The sequence below is a fragment of the Microcaecilia unicolor genome, chromosome 3 (genome assembly GCF_901765095.1).
Source record: "Microcaecilia unicolor chromosome 3, aMicUni1.1, whole genome shotgun sequence".
Lineage (NCBI taxonomy): Eukaryota > Metazoa > Chordata > Amphibia > Gymnophiona > Siphonopidae > Microcaecilia > Microcaecilia unicolor.
Window position 1 is genome coordinate 326,393,889 of NC_044033.1, and position 24,460 is coordinate 326,418,348.

Below are 24,460 nucleotides of genomic sequence, written 5' to 3' on the forward strand. Positions count from 1 at the left end.
AAGAACCCACTGGTCGGAGGTTATGAGAGGCCACCTTTGGTGAAAAGCTTTCAACCTCCCCCCGACTGGCAGGTCGCCCGGCCCTGACACTTGGATGTCGGCTATGCTCTGCTGGAGCCAGTCAAAAGCTCGCCCCTTGCTTTTGCTGGGGAGCCGCGGGGCCTTGCTGAGGCGCACGCTGCTGACGAGAGCGAGCGCGCTGGGACTTAGCCTGGGCCGCAGGCTGTCGAGAAGGAGGATTGTACCTACGCTTACCAGAAGCATAGGGAACAGTCTTCCTTCCCCCAAAAAATCTTCTACCTCTAGAGGTAGATGCTGAAGGCTGCCGGCGGGAGAACTTGTCGAATGCGGTGTCCCGCTGGTGGAGATGCTCTACCACCTGTTCGACCTTCTCTCCAAAAATGTTATCCGCACGGCAAGGCGAGTCCGCAATCCGCTGCTGGAGTCTATTCTCCAGGTCGGCGGCACGCAGCCATGAGAGCCTGCGCATCACCACACCTTGAGCAGCGGCCCTGGACGCAACATCAAAGGTGTCATACACCCCTCTGGCCAGGAATTTTCTGCACGCCTTCAGCTGCCTGACCACCTCCTGAAAAGGCTTGGCCTGCTCAGGGGGAAGAGCATCAACCAAGCCCGCCAACTGCCTCACATTGTTCCGCATATGTATGCTCGTGTAGAGCTGGTACGACTGAATTTTGGCCACGAGCATAGAAGAATGGTAGGCCTTCCTCCCAAAGGAGTCTAAGGTTCTAGGGTCTTTGCCCGGGGGCGCCGAAGCATGCTCCCTAGAACTCTTAGCCTTCTTTAGGGCCAAATCCACAACTCCAGAGTCATGAGGCAACTGGGTGCGCATCAGCTCTGGGTCCCCATGGATCCGGTACTGGGACTCGATCTTCTTGGGAATGTGGGGATTACTTAGTGGCTTGGTCCAGTTCGCAAGCAATGTCTTTTTTAGGACATGGTGCAAGGGAACAGTGGACGCTTCCTTAGGTGGAGAAGGATAGTCCAGGAGCTCAAACATTTCAGCCCTGGGCTCGTCCTCCACAACCACCGGGAAGGGGATGGCTGTAGACATCTCCCGGACAAAGGAAGCGAAAGACAGACTCTCAGGAGGAGAAAGCTGCCTTTCAGGAGAGGGAGTAGGATCAGAAGGAAGACCCTCAGACTCCTCGTCAGAGAAATATCTGGGGTCTTCCTCTTCCTCCCACGAGGCCTCACCCTCGGTGTCAGACACAAGTTCACGAACCTGTGTCTGCAACCTCGCCCGGCTCGACTCCGTGGAGCCACGTCCACGATGGGGGCGTCGAGAGGTAGACTCCCTCGCCCGCATCGGCGAAGCTCCCTCCGCCGACGTAGTCGGGGAGCCCTCCTGGGAGGTGGCCGCAGTCGGCACCGCACGCGGTACCGACGTCGCGGACCTCACCCCGGGCGATGGGCCAGCCGGCGCCACGCTCGACGGTACCGGAGGCGCAAGCACCGCCGGTACCGGAGGGGAAGGGCGCAACAGCTCTCCCAGAATCTCTGGGAGAACGGCCCGGAGGCTCTCGTTCAGAGCGGCTGCAGAGAAAGGCAAAGAGGTCGATGCAGGCGTCGACGTCAGAACCTGTTCCGGGCGAGGAGGCTGTTCCGGGCTGTCCAGAGTGGAGCGCATCGACACCTCCTGAACAGAGGGTGAGCGGTCCTCTCGGTGCCGATGCCTGCTGGGTGCCGACTCCCTCGGCGACCCAGAGCTCTCGGTGCCGACGCGGGGAGGAGACCGGTGTCGATGCTTCTTCGACTTCTTCCGAAGCATGTCACCGGAGCTCCCCGGCACCGACGAGGAGGACGTAGAATCCAGCCGTCGCTTCCTCAGGGCCGAGGCCGAAGGAGGTCGGTCTCGTGGGGGCTGTACCGCAGGAGCCCTCAGGGTAGGAGGAGACCCACCCGAAGGCTCACCGCCACCAGCAGGGGAATGGACAGCCCTCACCTGCACTCCTGACGATGCACCACCGTCCGACGACATCAGCAGACGAGGTCCCGGTACCACCGACGTCGATGCAGTCGCCCGATACCTTGGCGCCGATGCAGAGGCCCGATGCCTCGATGCACTCGATACAGTGGCGGCCGAGGAAGATGGTCTGGACGCTGACGACGTCGATGCACTCGAAGATCCCGGTGCCGATGCCGACGAAGAGCCCGAGAACAACACGTTCCACTGGGCTAATCTCGCTACCTGAGTCCGCCTTTGAAGCAGGGAACACAGAGTACAGTTCTGAGGGCGGTGCTCGGCCCCCAGACACTGAAGACACGACGAGTGTCTATCAGTGAGCGAGATTACCCGGGCGCACTGGGTGCACTTCTTGAAGCCGCTGGAAGGCTTCGATGTCATGGGCGGAAAAATCACGCCGGCGAAATCAAAATCCGAAATGACGGAAAAAGAGCACCAAAAAATTTAGAAGGGAGAAAATCTCGACCGAGGCCGAAAAGAGGCCTACCCCGACGACGAAAGAAAACTTATCGGGGCAAAAAGCTGGAAGTACGGGAAGGGGTGGTCTGAAACCCGGGGGGGGGGGGGGTCCGAAGCGCTTCCCAACACTTTAAAGACTTTTTCCGAAGAAAAAACATGTCAAAAATAAATTTGGACGCGCGAGGTCGACTTTCCGGGGCTCGACACGGCGAAACACGACCGTACCGAGTGCGGACAAAAGAAGACTGGCCGGCTCGAGCCGGTTTCGGGTGGGAAGACGGCCGCGCATGCGCGGTGCGCGCGGGCGCGCAAGGACTAGCAAAGGACTTTGCTAGAGAAGTTTCCGATTGGAGGGGCTGCCGTGGACGTCACCCATCAGTGAGAACAAGCAGCCTGCTTGTCCTCGGAGAAATTTATATTACACTGCTTACTGAATCACTTCTAACACATCAGTGGCGTGCCAAGGGGGGGCGGTGGGGGCGGTCCGCCCCGGGTGCACGCCGCTGGGGGGGGGGGGGTGCTGCGCGCCTGTCGGCTCTTCGTTTTCATGCTCCCTTTGCCCCGGAAATGGTTACTTCCTGTTCCGGGGCAGAGGGAGCATGAAAACGAACAGCCGGCAGGTGCGCGGTACCCCCCCCCCTCAGCGGCATGCACCCGGGGGGGGGGGTCCTTTTGCCGGGGGATCAGGGGTTCTTCCGCCGGGGGGGGGGGGGTCGCGCTGTTCCGGGGGGGGGGGGGGGGGGGCGCTGCACCCGGGGGGCAGGGCGCATCGGCGATCCGCCCAGGGTGTCAGCCCCCCTAGGTACGCCACTGTAACACATATAGAGGGTGTCTGCTGGGGGCGGGGCATCTGATGGAAGAGGACTTTCCTTGCTGGGGGATTTGGGGGATTTTATACAGCGGGGGGGCGAGGGGTTAAAGGCAAGGAGGTTTAATTTATGTGACAAGGCTGAAGACGTCTCTCTCATGCAACTGCAATATTGATACTCAAAATAATTAAACCTTGCATAGGCAGTCCGTTATTTCTAATAAGCGTTTGCTATTGTTTTGGGTGACTCAATATGGTAGCAAGCTTTGCCTACTGGCTTCAGGCCAGATAATGGGCCAAGCACACTCCCACCGTCTCCTGTCAATTAAACCTTCTTTTGGAGGGGAACTATGTCTGGGAAGACAGACTTCAAACTTGATAGCTGTCCCTTCAGACAGCCGCTTCTGTGTCCCTGGGGTCAGGTTTAAATTCTGATGTCTACATTTTTTCACATCAACGTGGATCCCACTTGTAAGATGGAATCTATGTTGAATGTGTTCATCCCACCCAAACCACTCCCTCTCCCGGTACCACGCCTCTTGGTAAAAGTGGTGAGCATCCCCTCATGTAACTAGCCCCCTTTCTAGGATAGCATTTATGTGTGAATAACAATCTATACACAGAAATGGTGCCATTTACACATGGGGATCCTTCTAAAATAAGGACCATAATGTCTACAATTTCTGGTATTTAAAGATTTCTAATTAATTCACATTTTTTGTATTTTAAAATGTTTGAAAAAGCATCAACAACTAAATACCTATGAACCTTATCCCTCTATCTATTCTGAGCCTCCTTCCTTCAAACCATAGCTTTTGTGGTAAAATTTCATGCAAAGACAGCCTGCCTGCAAATGCTGAATGGTAAAACCCATCACGTCCAGGTGACTTTCACAGTATTCTCTTTCCTTTCTGTCATTTAGGAGGGTGTTTTTCTGGACCCTTGAGCTATGTTTTACGTGATAGCACGGTTGCTTTAAGTTACTTCCTTTCATCACTGTGATCCATTTATCTGCTGCTGTGGTGATATCGAGAGTAGGTGTCATCCACAGTTCTTTTTTGTTTTGCTGGTGTTAGGATGACATGTTTTTAAAACAGACATGAAAAAAACCCCCCAGATAAGGTCTTAATAGAAAACAGTGAAAGGGGCAAGGATATTGAAAGAGTAAGCCATCATGTTTTTTTGTGCAGACTGTCAGCAAACTCAACTTCCAGCAGAGGCTGCTAGATACCAAGCAAAGCCCAGCGGCGGCCAGCTATAGAAGAAAGAAGCAGCATTTCTCAAGCTTATAGCTAGAGAGGAGTGTTCCAGGATCAGATTCCAAAATGTCTAATTCATGGGACCCTCTGCAGTGATGCACTGTTTACCCTCTAAATGCAACTAACTTTCTCAGGAAAAATTCATCAGATTTAGAGACAAAGACGGGGTAAGAGACTCTCTTTTCTCAGGCTGATGTTACTAAGCGTCTGCTGCCAGAACGTTGCAGAATACAAACTCACATTGAGGCCAAGTGGTATCACTCTATCTTATGTCAAATCACTTCATTACATGCCCTCCTCGTCATTTCCCTCTTGCAAGAAACTGCTGTCTTAATCTCACCTTGATTGGGGATAGTCACAATGACAGTATTTTATAACCGGTGCTTAGGTTAATAGGACAGGAAGAAATCTATTTTATAAAGACACAGAGAGCGGCATTTTCGATGACGTTTAAGTCAGACTTTGGATGTTTTGCGCTAAACTTCCCAAATCCAAATAGCAAATGTAACCATTTTTGAAAAAGCAAAATGTCTATTTTTTTTTAAAATACAGTTTGTAACAAGGTTTTGTGTTCTGTGCATTTATCTTTTCAGGCCATTTTCAGGGGGGAAAAAATGCACAAGTGAAAAATGTAGAAAATCAAGCCATTGAGATGTAGGAGGGGCCAGCATTTTTAGTAGACTGGTCTCCTAGACATCCCAGGCGACCAATGGGGCACCCTAGAAAGAACAGCTGTGGACTTCATATATACAGGTATATATCTCACTACTGCTCACTTATCTTGTCTGCTGAGCCCCCCAAAACCCACTACCCCCAACTGTACTCCACTACAATAGCCCTTATGGGTGAAGGGGGCAACTATATGTGGGTACAGTGGGTTTCTGGTGAGTTTTGGAGGGCTCACAGTTTCCACCACAAGTGTAACAGGTAGGGGAAGGTATGGGCCTGGGTCCACCTGTCTACAGTGTACTGCACCCACCACTACATTATTCCAGGGACCTGCACTCTGCTCTAATGGACCTGGCTATAACATCTGAGGCTGTCATAGAGGTTGGTAAGTACTATTTTTATTCAGAGTTTTTGGGAGATCTTAACATACACCCTGAAGATACTAACAGGCTTATTTTTGAAAGAGAAGGACGCCCATCTTTCAACACAAATCAGAAGATGGGCGTCCTTCTCACAGGATCGCCCAAATCGGCATAATCAAAAGCCAATTTTGGCCGTTCCCAACTGCTTTCCGTCACGGGGACAACCAAAGTTCATGGGGGCGTGCCGGAGGCGTCGCAAAGGTGGGTCTTGGGCGTGCCTAACACATGGGTGTCCTCGACCCATAATTGAAAAAAAGGGCGTCCCTGATGAACACTTGGATGACTTTACCTGGTCCTGTTTTTCTTACGACCAAGCCACAAAAAGTTGCCCGAACTGACCAGATGACCACCGGAGGGAATCGGGGATGACCTCCCCTTACTCCCCCAGTGGTCACTAACCCCCTCCCACCCTCAAAAAAATCTTTCCAAATATTTTGTGCCAGCCTCTATGCCAGCCTCAAATGTCATACTCAGGTCCATCGCAGCAGTATGCAGGTCCCTGGAGCAGTTTTAGTGGGTGCAGTGCACTTCAGGCAGGCGGACCCAGGCCCATCCCTCCCCTACCTGTTACACTTGTGGTGGTAAATGTGAGCCCTCCAAAACTCACCAGAAACCCACTGGACCCACATCTAGGTGCCCCCCTTCACCCATAAGGGCTATGGTAGTGGTGTACAGTAGTGGGTTTTGGGGGGCTCAGCACACAAGGTAAGGGAGCTACAGTGGTGGAAATAAGTATTTGATCCCTTGCTGATTTTGTAAGTTTGCCCACTGACAAAGACATGAGCAGCCCATAATTGAAGGGTAGGTTATTGGTAACAGTGAGAGATAGCACATCACAAATTAAATCCGGAAAATCACATTGTGGAAAGTATATGAATTTATTTGCATTCTGCAGAGGGAAATAAGTATTTGATCCCCCACCAACCAGTAAGAGATCTGGCCCCTACAGACCAGGTAGATGCTCCAAATCAACTCGTTACCTGCATGACAGACAGCTGTCGGCAATGGTCACCTGTATGAAAGACACCTGTCCACAGACTCAGTGAATCAGTCAGACTCTAACCTCTACAAAATGGCCAAGAGCAAGGAGCTGTCTAAGGATGTCAGGGACAAGATCATACACCTGCACAAGGCTGGAATGGGCTACAAAACCATCAGTAAGACGCTGGGCGAGAAGGAGACAACTGTTGGTGCCATAGTAAGAAAATGGAAGAAGTACAAAATGACTGTCAAACGACAAAGATCTGGGGCTCCACGCAAAATCTCACCTCGTGGGGTATCCTTGATCATGAGGAAGGTTAGAAATCAGCCTACAACTACAAGGGGGGAACTTGTCAATGATCTCAAGGCAGCTGGGACCACTGTCACCACGAAAACCATTGGTAACACATTACGACATAACGGATTGCAATCCTGCAGTGCCCGCAAGGTCCCCCTGCTCCGGAAGGCACATGTGACGGCCCGTCTGAAGTTTGCCAGTGAACACCTGGATGATGCCGAGAGTGATTGGGAGAAGGTGCTGTGGTCAGATGAGACAAAAATTGAGCTCTTTGGCATGAACTCAACTCGCCGTGTTTGGAGGAAGAGAAATGCTGCCTATGACCCAAAGAACACCGTCCCCACTGTCAAGCATGGAGGTGGAAATGTTATGTTTTGGGGGTGTTTCTCTGCTAAGGGCACAGGACTACTTCACCGCATCAATGGGAGAATGGATGGGGCCATGTACCGTACAATTCTGAGTGACAACCTCCTTCCCTCCGCCAGGGCCTTAAAAATGGGTCGTGGCTGGGTCTTCCAGCACGACAATGACCCAAAACATACAGCCAAGGCAACAAAGGAGTGGCTCAGGAAGAAGCACATTAGGGTCATGGAGTGGCCTAGCCAGTCACCAGACCTTAATCCCATTGAAAACTTATGGAGGGAGCTGAAGCTGCGAGTTGCCAAGCGACAGCCCAGAACTCTTAATGATTTAGAGATGATCTGCAAAGAGGAGTGGACCAAAATTCCTCCTGACATGTGTGCAAACCTCATCATCAACTACAGAAGACGTCTGACCGCTGTGCTTGCCAACAAGGGTTTGCCACCAAGTATTAGGTCTTGTTTGCCAGAGGGATCAAATACTTATTTCCCTCTGCAGAATGCAAATAAATTCATATACTTTCCACAATGTGATTTTCCGAATTTAATTTGTGATGTGCTATCTCTCACTGTTACCAATAACCTACCCTTCAATTATGGGCTGCTCATGTCTTTGTCAGTGGGCAAACTTACAAAATCAGCAAGGGATCAAATACTTATTTCCACCACTGTATGTACCTGGGAGCAATTTATGAAGTCCACTGCAGTGCCCCCTAGGGTGCTCGGTTGGTGTCCTGGCATATCAGGGGGACCAGTGCACTACGAATGCTGGATCCTCCCACGACCAAAAGGCTTGCATTTGGTTGTTTCTGAGATGGGCGTCCTTGGTTTCCATTATCGCCGAAAATCAGAAACGACCAAGTCTAGGGATGACCATCTCTAAGGACGACCTGAATTTCAGGATTTGGGCGTTCCCGACTGTATTATCGAAGCGCCTGGTTACAAAACGAAAGATGGACGTACATCTTGTTTCGATAATACGGGTTTCCCCGCCCCTTCACCGGGACGTTTTGCGAGGACGTCCTCAGCAAAACTTGGGCGTCCCTTTCGATTATGCCTCTCCACGGTGCTTTTTACCACAAATTTCTTACATTTCATTTCTGATTGCGATTTGTTTCAACATGTTACTGAGTGTACTCACGTCAGAGGGTGCAATCTTGATTCAGTGCTCTTAATGCAGGAACTACATTCTTCAAATTTGTCCATTACATTGGACTGATCATTATATGCTTTCTATTTTCCCAATATACTCAGCTATCTCAATGTCACCTGCACATAGTATCTACTCCTATAAAGATTTGTGTCATCTAACACAGGAACTCTTTCAAGAACATTTTGAATTGAATATTGAAACTTTCTCGGCTCTTCCCCCCGATGAGAAGGCTGAACTCGGGAGTACTGATCTTTCCTCAACCTTTAATACTTTAACTCTCCTTAAGTCACAAGCACGTAACCTGCAGAGGAAAAGTGACCCTTGGTTTAGTCAAGATCTAGCATTCATGAAACAGCAACTTAGGAATAGTGAGCATGTTTGGAGATGTCATCATACTAAATCATTGGAAACATACAAAGATCTTTCTATACAATATAAAAAGGCAATTTTGATGGCATTGGGATATTCAGGTCAGAATGGCCACAGTCCCCCCAGTATTTCACAACAGGCTCTGCTGAAATGACCTTCAAAATTAGTAATTGTTCCCCTATGTATTTACTGCCTAATTCTTATGTAATAGTAATTGATTCTTTACATTAAACTGATTGCACATTCTTATGGCATTCAGTACTGTACGATAGGTCCATCTGAGCCATTAGTATGAGTTCAGGACCTACTGTATGAAATATTATAAATGAATTAATATATTCTTTAAACAGGAAAATTTATAGAAAATCTTACAGGATTATAGCTCCAAGTGCTCTTCATGTAATTTAACTTAATTTATTTTAATGTTCAAATTTATAGCCATATTTTTCAAAGGGCCTCATTTACTAATGTGAGCTAATGAGTTGCCACAAGATGATGTGTCGTCCTCATTGGGCCCCTGTTCCTCCGCTCCGGCTCTCTCCTCCCTCACGTCCTGGACCCAGACTCACAATTAAACTGCTGCGCTGCCGGTGTGCACTACTGCACACTTTCTTCTCCTCCATGGGTGCCAGGTCCCCGTCCTGATGGTCTGCTCTCTGATACTCATAGAGCTCAGCAAGATCATCAGGGACCAAATTTGACCAACAGGATTGGCGAAGGGAAAACTCCACCAACCTGCGGGCCCCTGCAGGAAAACAGCTCAAAAAATCGCTACCCGCGGCTTTTGCATTTTTTCCGGCGGGGGCTCGCTGGAAACCACCCGATTCTGCGGTTTTACCGCAGAGTTGGCAACTTTGCTCATGCTGCAGGGTTGGTTGGGATAAAGCCAGATACAGTGCTAGGAAGGTAAGTGTGGCAGGGTCCAACTTTGGTTAGCTGAGAAGATGTTGTCACTCTGACTAGTGGGGAGGGGGGAAGAGAGAGTTTGGATACTTAAACTGTCAAATCCTGTCATTTTTAAAGGCAATTAATTTGTTGTGTGTGCAAGTATAGATGTTAAATTATACGGTTCTCTGTTTTGTCGAGAAGCATACACTGTTATGGCTCAAAACCCCTCTGTTCACCAATGATCTCAAAATCTAACCATTACTGTTTCCAAGATGATATACTTTCTGGGAAACATGAGCCAATGTAGGCTGCACTATAAGTTTTCACTGAGTTTTGGTCAAAATATTGTTGCTTTATCCAAATTTTCCATTTCAGAACCCCGGCCATCAGAAAGCAGTTTTTCTGTTTCACCCACTATGACTAATATCATAACAGTTCATTCATTCAGTGCCACATCCAGCCATGACAAGCCCCAGTCATTTTTCCAGCCCTCTGTGCCAAAGCTTGCAGAAACTCTCCCACGTGTTATACCACAGTGTTTCTTAGATTTCTCTCTCTCTCTCCCTGTAAGTTGCTGAACTCCACAAATGAAATCCAGAACAATATTTTATTTGTGAGCCACTGAGTTGTTGCTTCATGTACAAGGCTGGTTGTTTCCTTAATCAAAAGATAATGACTGCACACACCATCTCACTACCTGCCTCAGCCTTCAGCGCCCTCCCACACAATCCTCCTGATATTCCTGCACCAGGCACACAAGGGATGTGTGGACTTTGCACGGAAGTAGTACAAAAGGTTGTACATAAGAACAGACATGATGCAAGTTGAACTTCAGTCTAGGGCAATTTTTCAACTTCATCCTTCGCAAAGTGGACATCTAGTTCCCCTGGGCATTATCACTGTTAAAAGCTTTATAACAATGATGGCTCGGGAGCCATGTGTGCTGCATACCGCTAAGAAGATCAGATATACCACTGTTTAAACACTCCTGGAAATGTTTATTTTCAGGGGCTGTACGCTGCAGACATCAAGCACATTCCTGGCGCACTCTTGTTTTCTATTTCAGTTTCTTGAAATAGGCAGAATTTAGAAAACAAACGAGCATACTAAAACTATGGCAAAAGTCCAGAAGTTGCTAAAGCCATTTGTGAGAACTCCCTGCAGAGAACCAGGCTGCACTCATTTAATACACAATGCATAAGGTCATGCAGGGCCAAGATGCTAAATGGATCCGGGGAGGGGGGAGGAGGGAACGGACCATTTTCTTTATCTTTCCAAAAATACAAAGGAGGAGTACCTAGTGGTCAAGGCAGCAAGTTGTGCATGAGAGAAGACTGGATTCAAATTCTGTTTCTCTCACAGCTGCTCCTTATGATCTTGGGCGAGTCACTTAACTAACTCTCCATTGCCTCAGGTATCCTATATAATAAAACTCACCCTCAACGTTCTGAGGACACTGACGTCAGTGTCACTTCCTGCGGGCATTTCCTTCGGGTTCGAAGGGTTCGTGGTGGTAAAGCCACCGAAATCACTGTGTCTGGGCCTCGCCCTCGCGTCAAACGTGATGACGTCAAGGGCGGAGCAATGGCGTCAAACATCGAGGGTGGAGCAATGGCGTCAGTGGATGAAGGTGGCGTGCGTTGACGAGGTGCGGAGCAATGGCGGTGAGTGGCTTCACTACGCCGAAGGGGTGGGTAGGGAAGGGGGTTCGGCAGGAAAACCTTGTTAGCGCCTGTTTCATTTGCTCCAGAAATGGGCATGTTTTACTAGTAATATTAGATTTTTAGTCTTCTAGAGACAGGGAAATACTTATTGTACCTGAATATACCTTACCTTGAGTAACTACTGAAAAAGGTGTGAGCTAAATCCAAATCTTAGACTATTGTCTTCATCCATAAAGCAAAATAACTTATAAAAATGAACTAGACGACTTCTTGACCAGTACAAGTGATCCATTAAAACAGAAAATAACAGTAGCTTCAAATCATGAGCCAAAGACCAAGAAGCCCATTGTATACCTATGGGCTTCTTAGCACTTAGCGCACAGTAATGGTGAGCATGCTCTAAATCCACTGAACCACTGAAAACTGATCCTGGCTGCCTATTGGTCTCTTAGCCTCAGACTCCACCTTCTAGTCACTTTTAGAACATTGTCAGTAAATTATTTATTTCCTGCTGGAGAACTGTTCAATTTGCTAAAAGGGCACCTCTGAATTTTTTTCTGTTTTGCCTTCCCATAATGTGCTATCCCCGGGATTCTATACATCACGCTGAGATTTCCGAGCGGAAATCAAAGCGTATTCCATAACAATACCCATAACTTAATTAGTTAACAAGCTAATCAGTGCTGATACTTGGATGTTAACAACCCCTTATCAGCACTAACTGGCATTAATTAGAATTAATGCGCACTACTTGCTAAGCGTGTTCTATAACATGGTGCGCGTAAATATCAGTCGCATGGTTGAAAAGTGGACATAGTTATGGGAGTAGAATGGGCAGGTCGTGGGCATTTCTAATATCTATGCCTGTTGTTATAGAATACACCTGCTCCGCACCTAATTTAGGCATCAGGATTTACACCAGGTTTTACTTGACAATGACTAAATTTAGTCACGTGGACCGGCACTTGGTGAATTCAATAAACTGTGCAGAAATTTAGGCTTATTCTATAAAGTACGCCTAAATTAAAGCATACTTTACAGAATACACCTAAGCAAATTTCATTTCGACGCTGAATTACATTTTCACATGATATATGGAATCTACAGCCAGATGCACTAAACTTAACGAACCAAATAACGAGTCAATTACAAGTCATTAAGAGGAAGTAGATTACCCTGGCATGCACTAAAAGCCATTTTCCGACGGCGGTAGCAGCTAACAAAAACGGAATGCAAACGAGTAAACAACAATAGTAATGTGTCCTTTATGTGTTTCCTGATGTATTGCACTCACCGTTTACTCGTTGTACTTATCTGATTTATCTGATATAGATACTGACATAACAAGCTTTAACTGTCTGGTTGGAAAAGCATGGAGCTAAATGATGATGGTGGTTATTTTCTACCATAGATCACTGTTTCTGCTGGTTATTAATTATTAGAGTCAATAAATAAATATTTAATCACTCACAGAGACAAGGTCAGCATTTGCAAAGAAAATGAAGGTTCCCATTCATTAAGCCACTTTTGGTTGCTGGCCAGTATCAAGTGCGCTCTGCCCTGTCATGGGGCTTCAGTAGCAATGATAAATACTGTGCTTCTAATGAAAGGGCCAAGCGCTTACTTTTGGCAGGAAACCTTTTCCAAATTATCACTATGTTGACCTTTAAAGCTGTGCTCAAATTGCTCCAAATTTGTAACATGATTGGTACCACAGTATAGATTCTTAAAGATTTTAGGATGGTTGTCTTGTACACAACAAAATCTGCCAATGCTAACCCTGTGTTGGAGCCAGATTTTGGTATCATAGGCAAGAACCTACAGCACCAAATTCAAAGGTAGCATGATCCCATTTGGGCCTGCTGACAGCACAGTGCTAAATAAAGCATCAGTTTGTGATCTCAGGCAATGCTCACAGCAGCAATAAAAAGAAAAGTCAATACAATTTTCCTGGGTTTCTTGATGACAGAAAGTTAATGTGGGTGTGGGTATGGGTGTTGTGGGGGAGGGGGAGGTCCACTGCAGGAAAGATGAGGGCTTGCTGTTCACAGGCCCATCCCGCAGTGATTTATTTTCTGTTGTTGCTGTGGGCATCTCTGAAGATCACCATGAGGTGACGGACAACCTGGGATGGGCATAATGAGGGAACCCCCTCCCCACACACATACAACTCTACATCCAGGACGCCAAATCGAGGGCATCTCTAGATATAGCATCTATAGCGCCCTGCTCTGCATGTGTGTTCTTGACCTTTCATTGCATCTATCACTGGTGCATTTCATCCTCTGTTCAACAGCTAAGACCTTGCTGAGGTGAGGGTGGTTACAGGGTCCAGCCAATTTAGAAGCTTACAGATCTGTGCTGCTGCAGTCTGCATGTAGTGCCTAGTGACACACACACAAACGCCATTGCAGGCACTAGAGCGGGAAGTACATAAAGTAAGGCAGGGGTCAGCATCACTTTTGGGCTTGCAACATCTACTTGGAAGATGCTAGCATGCTAAACCAGCAAAACAGCTTTAGTCTTTTCCTCAAATCTTATTCTCCCCCTTTCTCTCTGGCTATATTCCTTCCTGCAATCCATGGCACCTAGCGGCTGGTGATTAGGAGGCTCGATGATAGGATGAAAATGCACCTCCTGCCCACATTAGCCCCATTCTATCCCAGTTGCTGGAAGTGGGGCTGGCTTCCTGAGGGCAGCACGTGCTGCTGATAAAGAACAGGGCTGATAACCCCTTAAGGAAGCTCTGAGTCAGGGGGCACAGAGCACCACCAGAGCTACAGCTGTTCCTGCTGAGCAGTAAGGAGCAGACTGGGGACTTGAGCTTACTCAATCATAGTACACAACCCTATGCCAGAAAATTCAATTCATTACTTTACCCTGTCCTCGGGACACATCCAGCTAGTCAGTTTTTCAGGATATCCCCAGTGAATAGAATGAGATAGTTTTGTGCACAATGGAGGTAATATATGCAAATTTGTCTCATGCATAGTCAGTGTGGATATCCTGAAAACCTGATTGGCTGGGTGTGTCCCGAGGACTGGATTGAGAAATACTGCTCTACTATATGACTTTGGGCAAACTTTGATTAGCAGATGGAGCCACGATTGTAAGGCAGAAGGGTGAAGCAGGAAGACGTGGCAGAGGACTCTGAGTGTCTCTGGAGTACCTGCAACAATGAAGAACTGCCAGGACCGACAGCTCCAGTCCTCCTGTGGGGCAGTTTCTGTGCATCGCTTGGAAAATAGTTGTGCGTTGCTTGGAATGCACATTTGAATGCTTAATACCTCATTTAAATAGATTAGCATAGGATTCATGTTCTCTGCTGCCCCACATGGTAAAAAGCCCGCAGAGTCCCTTTCTGCATTTCCCATGAATAACATGCTCGCTAAACCGGCTGGAACTGGTCTAGAAAGCATGTTGCTGGCTTGGTCAGTTTGATGTATCTCCCCCTTAAATACTTAGATTTAGGAGGGGCCAAGGCATTCTGGGGGCGGAGCCAACATTTATCCAGATAGCAGCTATTTTCAGCCACTATCCAGATAAAATAATCCATTTAAAGGGAACCATTCAGAGATCAGTGCTAATTTTAAATGGATAAGTTATCTGTTTAAGTTTAAGACTGCATATTCTGCAGACCTATTTCAAAAGCCAGGATCGCAGAATGCCAGATATAATAAGCACAGGCAGATAAAATATTCACTTGTCTTTATATAGTGGTCATGGCTCTGACATCGTCCCCAGTGCTTAAAGTAACTTCTTTGGAAACTTAATGTTCCTTATGGAGCTCCAATCTGAAACTTTCTCATTCCCTCCTCCACATTCAGTGCTTTCTGTTCATCTGCCGTCCCCACCCATTACAACAGTGACTCAGCAGAGCATGTTCTGTACCCTGGCCACCAGCCTGAGGTTCCTCCTTCCCTCGGCAGCCTTCAGGATGACTCAGTGTGTCATTTTTGCTGCCACGGATCTTATTCCTTTCAGTAACACCCACATTTGGAAAAACTGGTACATTACAAACCCCAGGTTATTTTCAAATAAAAGCCGAGGTCCCATGGAGTTAGATAGCCCACTTAACCACCCAAGTGACTCATCAAAAAGAAAGTGCCAGCATGGACGCTCTTAAAAAAAACAAGAGCTAAGTCCATCTTTTATAAACTACCTTTCTGTATGCTAAGCAACCCAGCCAAAACAGTGCAGGCAAATAACAAGCCGTTAATACACAACTCAATGAAAAACACAAAATAATCATAAGGCTAAGCTCTCCTTTACCCTCCTGTACTCTTTAATCACTCCTTTCTTCAAACCACTTCCTCCTTACCCAAACCTCAACCATACTCCTCCTACCGCTCACCCACCCCTGTTTCATATATCTTGTCCCAAGACTCACCCATCAATAATTTTAACCCTCCCTAACTATCCCCTCCAATGGCTCTGTAAGAATCCTTTCATCTGTGTTTGATTTAAGCAAAAAACAACAAAATATAGGGCTTGATTGAATACTGGCAACAGATCCAAACTTTATCCAAATGCACAAGCATAGGAATTTTGTGCTCAGGTATGTATGTGCCAGCTTCAAGGTGACATTTCACCTGCTAACAAAAACTAACCGCCACAAAAAGTCACAATGATTCTGTGTGTAATCTTCTGCATGGGATGAAGGGGATGGGGGCGTTTTCCTCTACAAATACACACAATTGATGTATGGAGATATCTCAAAAGCACTGCATGTGATACAATTTAATACTGAAGAACTGATGTAAAGCAGACAATAAATTCACACTGCCCTCAAGAGATCGATTTGGAACTTCCTGAAATTTTCCTCCTGAAAACAGCATCCCACAAACTCTATAAATTCACAAAAAATTGCACATGCAAATTTGGGCATACATCCAATTTGCGCACGTAATGTAATTAAATAACAAGCAATAATTACCTTGTTAAAAAGCAATAATTGGCAGTAATTAAATTTAATTGAAAAGTACATGCATAAATGTAGGCACGGGATCCATACCTAAATTTTACGTGCGAGTTCAAAAGTGGGAGGGTCATGGGTAGAATGAGCGCTTTCCTAAAATTAATGTGTGTAGTTACAGAATAAGAGGGAAACATGTCTAATTTAGGCGCAAAGATTTGCACCACATTTCAGTTGATTTCTGCTGATGCAAATGACAGTACCTAAAGTTAGGCGTGATTCCTGGGCATAATAAACTGCACCTAACTTTAAGCACGGCTTATAGAATAGTGCTTTTCTCGGTGCCGATTTTTTTTGGCGCCATTTATAGAATACACCCCTGTATGTACCACCTACATGTCTTTAGGAGGCTGCGACCCACTTTCAGTTGAATATTACAAAGAAAGGCTTTAAGGAGAACCTCTGTTCTAAGCAGACCTCTAGAAAAAGCCTCTCCTCCCTAAGAAAAGTGAGCAGTGAACTACACTTAGGGGCCCTTTTATTAAGCTGTGGTAGGGCCCTATGCGCATGCAGCATGCGCCAAAACAAGACTACCGCCAGGCTAGCATGCCCCCTGGCAGTAATAGATTTGGCACACACGCATTCTGGTGGTAGAAATGATTTTATTTTATACTGCACACGACATTTCTGCCAGTATTCGGCAGTTGGTGCATACTGAACAGTTACCGCGCATGCAGCACGAGCGCTTACCACTAGATCAATGGGTAGCGGTAAGCGCTCAGGCTGTACATAGGCGCACGCTAGGTTTTTTTTTAGCGCAGGCTCATTTCTCGGCCCATTAAAAAAATGCCCTTTTTCTCAGACACGGTAAAAAAATGTCCCGGCGCACGCCAAAAACACGCACCCGCATTACTGCAGATCACTTTTTACCTCGGCTTAGTAAAAAGATCTCTTAAGTATTTACGGTATAAGGATGGTTGACATGGAGAAACTGCAGAATAACTGGAGAAACTACAGCATGAAAGTATGACAAATGCTGTGTCTGACTGCCAATGCACATACTCCCATCGCACAGCAATGTGTTTACACATAGCTTAGAAACCAGTCCCTTCCTTTACTAGGATGATGGAGAGCAACACTCAGTTGTGGTTTTCATACTTTCTTCAAGCTCAGTTTCTCTCAGATTACAATTCCATGAACCAGACTACTTGAAGAAGTCCTAATGCTCAGTGAGTGACACTCTATCGAATGCACAGAAACTGGGGATCTTCCTGGGCTCTTGGCTGGTCTCTTTTACAGGTCAGCCCAGAAAGCAGCAGGTTAAAACAAAAGGGGAAGTATGATGAATGTATGTGGGGGGGGGGGGGGGGGGGTTCAGTCTTGGCTCATTGCTAGATATGGTTTCCAGAATTACAGAAGATGAGTTTTACTGATCTATCTGAAGCTGAACCCAAAATAGCCAGTAATCACACTTCCAAAAATAACTGGTGCCTCTCCCCAGCATTCATACACACAGCTGTTTATCAGTGGCTTCAACTGTGCTGGTGCTGATGCCAATGATAGAAAGACATTTTGCTAGAAATAGAAATTCAAGTGGTAACAGAGGCTCAACCAACTATGTAAGAGATTACAAGACAATCATTCTCCAATGAAAGCACGGACTCTGCTTTAGCTTTCAATTAAATTCCAAAAAGCATCTCTTTCAAACAAGGCTCTGGCAGCTCTTCAACCAAACTCTTGACAGCTAACGCAGTTGAAGGGTTACAAAATGGCCTTTCCAGTCTACACAGAAGAACCTTTCAGCCAGAAATCATCAAGTTTTAATGATCTTCATACAGAAAAGATGTATCACAAATATTGTGCCAAGTGAACACATTTGTATCAGTAGTCTATACAGGATATAAGTTCTACAGGAAACTGACAACACTCTGGAACATATGCAGATAGAAATTACATATATGAAGGGGCAAAAGAGTATAGCAGTGGGAATATACTACCATCTACCTGGCCAAGGTGAAGAAACAGATGGTCAAATGCTTCTTCAGGCTAATAAAACTGGCAAAACAACAATTACAGATTTCAATTATTCCAATGTCAACTGGAGAAATGTCTCATCAAGACATGCTAGGGAGGTAAAGTTTCTAGATGCCTTTAATGATTATTTCATGGAGCAGGTGAGTCAAAGAACTGATAAGATGGGGAATTAATTTTAGCTAGTTCTCAGTGTGATATATTCTTTGGTACAAGAAGTAAATATAGCAGATTCTTTTGGCAATAGCAATCACAATTCAACCTAATTTGCCACAATCACTGGAGAGAAAATATTAGGAAAAACTACTGCCATAGCATTAAAAAAGGAGACTACAGTAAAATGAATTGAATGAGGCATGAAGTTTGTTTAAAAATACCCTCTTGGAAGCTCAACAAAATGTATTCCATGCATTAAAAAGGTAGAGATGACTGCCAACATGATTAAAAAGAACACTGGGGTAATTCTATAACTTGATGTCAAAAGTTAGGCAACGCCAATGCCAGGTGCTGAGCACCAACTCTGTAACTGCAGCTGTGTGCCAAGGTGCAGTTATAAAATACAGTACAGTCTCTTTAAATCCAATCTTCGCTAATCTGACCATCCAGCATATCTGACAGACTCCCCGATGTCATCACATTTATTTCTATTAAAAATCTTTGCTTTAGAACAATTTTTGAAAATTGGGAACTCTATGCTTTTGTTCATGCATTGTTTGAGGGGTTTATGCAGTGTTTTCCATATTATCCAACTTTTTACTTATCTGACAATGGGTCAGTCCTGAGACTGTACTGTAGCAGTGTAAACTTGATTTGATATGCCTATATTTAGGCATGACGATTTACACCAGGTCACAATAGCTGGCAAACATGGATCGTTTATCGTTAATTAAAACTTGGTAAACCCACCTTTTTTTACAAATGCATATCAAAGTGGATTACAATATAAAACAAAAATATTAAATTAGAAAAAGAATAGCATCATAAAACAGGATAGTAAGCAAACATTACAGTAGTTGACTGTAAGCACCCCTCCATCACAAAGAAACTCGAGGAAGTAGATGCTCAGATAGCTAAAGTTTTTCATATAACAGGCCCAGTAAAGACAAATTTGAAAAAAAAAATACTTCTGAAGACTAATCTTAAATTGAGCACGTGAAGACTCAGATTGTCGGAGGCATAGCGAAGGCGGGACTGGGGCGTGCTTAAGAGATGAGCGTCCTCGGCCGATAATGGAAAAAAGAAGGGCGTCCCAGACGAGCATTTGGTCGACTTTACTTGGTCCATTTTGTTTTCATGACCAAGCCTCAAAAAGGTGTAAGAACTGTGAGCAGGAGTCTAAAAAAAGAGCCCTGCTTCAAAATAAGCTGCCAGCCCCCCCCCCCCCCCCCCAAAAAAAAAATCAGCTATTTTCTGATCTCCTTAAACTAAAATATGGTATATTTTTCTTCTGAGAATTCTGTAGTACCTGGAGCACCCCTCTAAGCAAATGGAGAAGTAGCCTAATGGTTAGTGCAGTGGGCTTTGATCCTCGCAACCTGGGTTCAATTCCCATTGTAGCTCCTTGTGACCTTGGGCAAGTCACTTAACCCTCTATTGCCCCAGGGTGCAAAGACTTACATTGTGAGCCCTCTAGGGACACAGAAAGTACCTGCATATAATGTGTACAGCACTGCATACATCTAGTAGTGCTATATAAATGATTAGCAGTTAGTAGTAAGACATCTAGAACTCCTTACCTCAGCAGAATTGTTGCTGTTCTGAGGTGGCTGAACACCTGCACAGCCCTGGTTTCCACTGGAGTCAAAAACCTAAGAACCAAACAAAAAAAAAAAACATGAATAGGTTAACTAGCAGAGCAAGTTCTGGCCTTTCTTTACTAAACTGTATTAATGCATTAATTTGGGTTAAGCACGTGTGGGGCAATTATATAACTTGGCATCTCCGGGAAGGTGCATCGATGCAGCACGTTAAGTGCTAATTCTATAACAGCATCTGAGCCCCAAGATGCCGCTACAGAATAATAGCATAAACCTGAATAGGCGTGCCAACATTTAAGCCAGGGCGATGGCAGGTGTAAATGGGTGCGCCGAAGTGCGTCATGTGATGTGGGTAACATTGTATTCTATAAGTTACGTGCATATGTGGGAGACATGTCCCTCCCATGTGAATGTCCCTTTGCAGTTATGTGCTAAGACACTGGTTCCCAAACCTGGTCCTGGAGGCACCCCAGCAGTCAGGTTTTCAGGACATCCACAATGAATATTCATGCTACTAATCAAGGTTTACACTCTATAATTGGTCATACTCTAATACATAATAACACACCTACAACCGTTGAGAATATAAAAAATCCTTTAATTTTATTTATTTATAAGAAATTAACTCAAAGTCATTAAATTAAAAATTTTTTTTAATTAGTGTATGGAAAAAATAGTGTATGGAAATTTTTTTTTTATTTAATGACATTGAGTTAATTTCTTATAAATAAATAAAATTAAAGGGTTTTTTTGTATTCTCAACGGTTGTAGGTGTGTTACAATAAATATTCATGCGATAGATTTGCATGCAATGGAGGCAGTGTATGGAAATATCTCTCATGAATATTCACTAAGATATTTATGCACTATCTTATTGAATAGCACACAGTGCACTTACCACTTACCAGTGGCGTAGCTACATGGGGCCATGGGGGCCTGGGCCCCCATAGATTTGGCCCTGGACCCCCCTGCCAATGACCCTCTCGACCCCCCCTCCCGCCGCCAGCCCGCCGTCGCCATCGCCTAACTTTGCTGGCGGGGGACCCCAACCCCCGCCAGCCGAGGTCCGCTTCTTCCGGCGCAAGGCTTCGTTCTGTTTCTGTGAGTCTGACGTCCTGCACGTATGTGCAGGATGTCAGACTCACAGAAACGGAATGAAGCCATGCACCAGAAGAACAGGACCTCGGCTGGTGGGGGTTGGGGTCCCCCGCCAGCAAAGGTAGGCGACGGCGGGAGGGGGGGGGTCGAGAGGGTCGTCGGCAGGGGGTCCAGGGCCAAATCTCCCACCGAAGTCTGGCTACGCCCCTGGCACTTACGCACGCAACTGCCAATTTTGGTGCTTCTGACATGCTTAAGTGGCAGATACGTGTAGGTGCCTGGTTATGCCCAGTCTCATTTAAATTGCCTTTACTAGGAAACAGGGCAAAGTGGTGTAAGTACTAAAATAAATAAATAAATAAAGAAGAATACTATTTCAAATAGAAAAGAGATAACACAAATGCCAATCAATCAATCAAACAAACAATCAAATTAATAAATTTATAGGTCCCACTGAGAGTAATGGAGCTGGCGCTATTTAACACTCATAAGCGCATGAATACATAGATTTATACTGTAATCCATTGCTTGTCATAAGGAATGTCTATCTTAGCCATGAGTAGACTTCAGCATTCTTTTCCTTCTTTGTGGGACCTGTCACCACATGTTCTGACCTGCTAGTCTCTGTTCTCCATGGACTTCATCAGCTTTTACACTGGACACCTTTTTTACATTCTGCTATTCGCAGAACTTGGGCCAGCTCTTCTGAATTAGTGGCTTGAACAGTTTTACCATTCACTCTAAAGAGGATGGCAAAGGGGAACACCCATTTATATATAATTTTCTCTGCTCTCATGAAGGCAGCAAGTTCCTTCATCGCCCTCCTCCTCTGCAACATGATTCCCAACAAATCCTGATAGATTTCAACATTCAAGTCCTCCCAAGAGATCAGGCTCTCTTTAGCCTGGTTCATGACCAGCTTCTTGTCAACACAATAATAAAAACACACCACAATAACCCTGAGGCCTTTGTCTTTCTTTGGTCTTAAATTCCTATGTGCTCTCTCCACCTGCACCGAGGCCTGCAACTCTCCCTCTGCTGCAGTTGCCTGCTTAAGAAGACCCTCAATAAAACTATACCATGGCCATGCAGTCTGCATACACCTCAAACTCCAGGACCCCTGATGCACATATTTGAAAGCCTCAAGTGAGTCTAAAGGTCCTCTGTTTTTTCCATCAAAGATCTGATAGTTTCTTGCATTCTTTCGATCCAGTGTTTTAAATCTTGCACCATGTCAGCCTGATGTCTAATCTCCCCTCCCACTCCTCAATCACACTCCACCACTTCTCTCCAAATCTCCACTACCACAACTTTAATGTCAAACCACACGTTAGCAAAGTCCTTCCAGACCTCTCATAGCCATTTTAAGTCTACTCACTACCTGCCTCCAAATCTGATTCCAAAGCTGAAACCTTCGGTGAATGTGGCCCGGCCATTTCCCATCTGCCCTTTCATCCACCTTAGCCCTCACATCATAAGAAGACAGGAATGTCTCTAGTTTTCTCCAAGACAACATCTCTGACTAACATGACAGCTAACAAGACAACATTACTGCTAACACTTGTGTCGGGTATTTCTGGATGCTCACACTAACTTTTCCAGGAGGTTGCTTTACCATGCTCTGAGGTCACTTAGAAGGCAGCCATCTTCTGTGGTAAATTCACTTCCTCCAGAAACGCCTTTTAAAATTACCCCCTTAATAGACGGGATCCCAAACTATACAACTAATTCCACGCCTGTGCCTTGTCCCCTGATGTCTCAAGAATTGGACGTGTGCTGTGCAGCAGAAATAAAATTGTCCCATTCAGCTCTGACTATACATACTAGGCTTGTTAGTGGGGAATGGAAAATTATAAGTAAATACAGACCGCAAAACCAACCCTCATATTATAAAAGTACTACGTTATTTACTTTTCTTTTTGTAAATGTGTGCCTTCTGTTTTGCTTTTTCTTAAAGTGTCCTTATTCTAATAAAATTAGATTATAATGCAGAGGGACATCTGAGGGACCTAGTAAAAGTGTGTCTCAGTAGGGTACAAGGGGCTGAGTAGATGGGGATGTGTTGGTGACGTGGTATAAGTAAGAAGTGTGTGTGTGTGTTTGACTGATTTTCCAGCTCATTTTCGAAAGAGATCGCCGGCCATCTTCCGACACAAATCGGGAGATGGGTGGCGATCTCCTGAATCCGGCCAAATCGGCATAATCAAAAGCCGATTTTGGCCGGCTTCAACTGTGTCCTGTCGTGGGGCCGGCGAAAGTTCAAGGGGGCGTGTCGGCATGGTAGCGAAGGCGGGACGGGGGTGGAACGGGGGCGTGCGTTGAGATGGCCGGCTTCGCCCGATAATGGAAAAAGAAAGCCGGCTTTCACGAGAATTTGGTCCGCTTTATTTGGACCCTTTTTTTTCAGGTCCAAGTCCCAAAAAACTGCCCGAACTGACCAGATGACCACCGAAGAGAATTGGGGATCACCTCCCCTGACTCCCCCAGTGGTCACTAACCCCCTCCCACACAAAAAAAAATTTAAAAACATTTTTTGCCAGCCTGTATGCTAGCCTCAAATGTCATACCCAGCTCCCTGACAGCAGTATGCGGGTCCCTGAAGCAGTTCGTAGCGGGTGCACTGCACTTCAGGCAGGTGCACCCAGGCCCATAACCCCCCCCCCTCCTGTTACACTTGTGGTAGTAAATGTGAGCCCTCCAAAAAAAACCAAAACCCACTGTACCCACATGTAGATGCCCCCCTTCAGCCCTTAGGGCTATGGTAATGCTGTAGAGTTGTGGCCAGTGGGTTTTGGGGGGGATTTGGGGGGCTCAGCACCCAAGGGAAGGGTGCTATGCACCTGGAAGCTAATTGTTTTCTTTTTTAAATTTTTTACAAGAGTCCCCTAGGGTGCCCGGTTGGTGTCGTAGCATGTCAGGGGGACCAGTGCACTACAAATGCTGGCTCCTCCCACGACCAAAGGGCTTGCATTTCGCCGGGTTTCATATGGCCAGGCCCGGTTTCCATTATGGCCGAAAACCGAAGCCGGCCATCTATAAACCCGGCGATCTCAACATTTGACCTAAATGTTGAGATTTAGCCGGCCCCAACCGTATTATCGAAAGAAAAGATGGACGGCCATCTTTTTCGATAATACAGTTGGCTCCGCCTCTTTGCGGAGCCAACCCTGAAGATGGCCGGCCATGTAGATGGTCGGCGCCGTTCGATTATGCCTCTCATAGTGTGTATATCTGTGTGTATGGGGAGAGTGTAGGGTTTTATCTGTGAGGATGTGTGGGTGGGATGTCTGTGGGATGAAGGGGAATTAGTTTGCATGGAAAGGGGCATGGGAGATGGAGGTAA

General features: G+C 46.0%; 1 protein-coding gene across 1 annotated transcript in view; it reads right to left on the reverse strand.

Annotated features, from left to right (window-relative positions):
- The window catches only part of TIAM2 (T cell lymphoma invasion and metastasis 2), a 312,305-nt gene that overhangs the window by 206,365 nt on the left and 81,480 nt on the right, over window positions 1-24,460 (reverse strand). Inside the window, exon 8 of the mRNA XM_030198390.1 lies at window positions 19,999-20,070. Coding sequence (XP_030054250.1) covers window positions 19,999-20,070 — 72 coding nt within the window. The remainder of the gene's footprint in view (window positions 1-19,998; window positions 20,071-24,460) is intronic.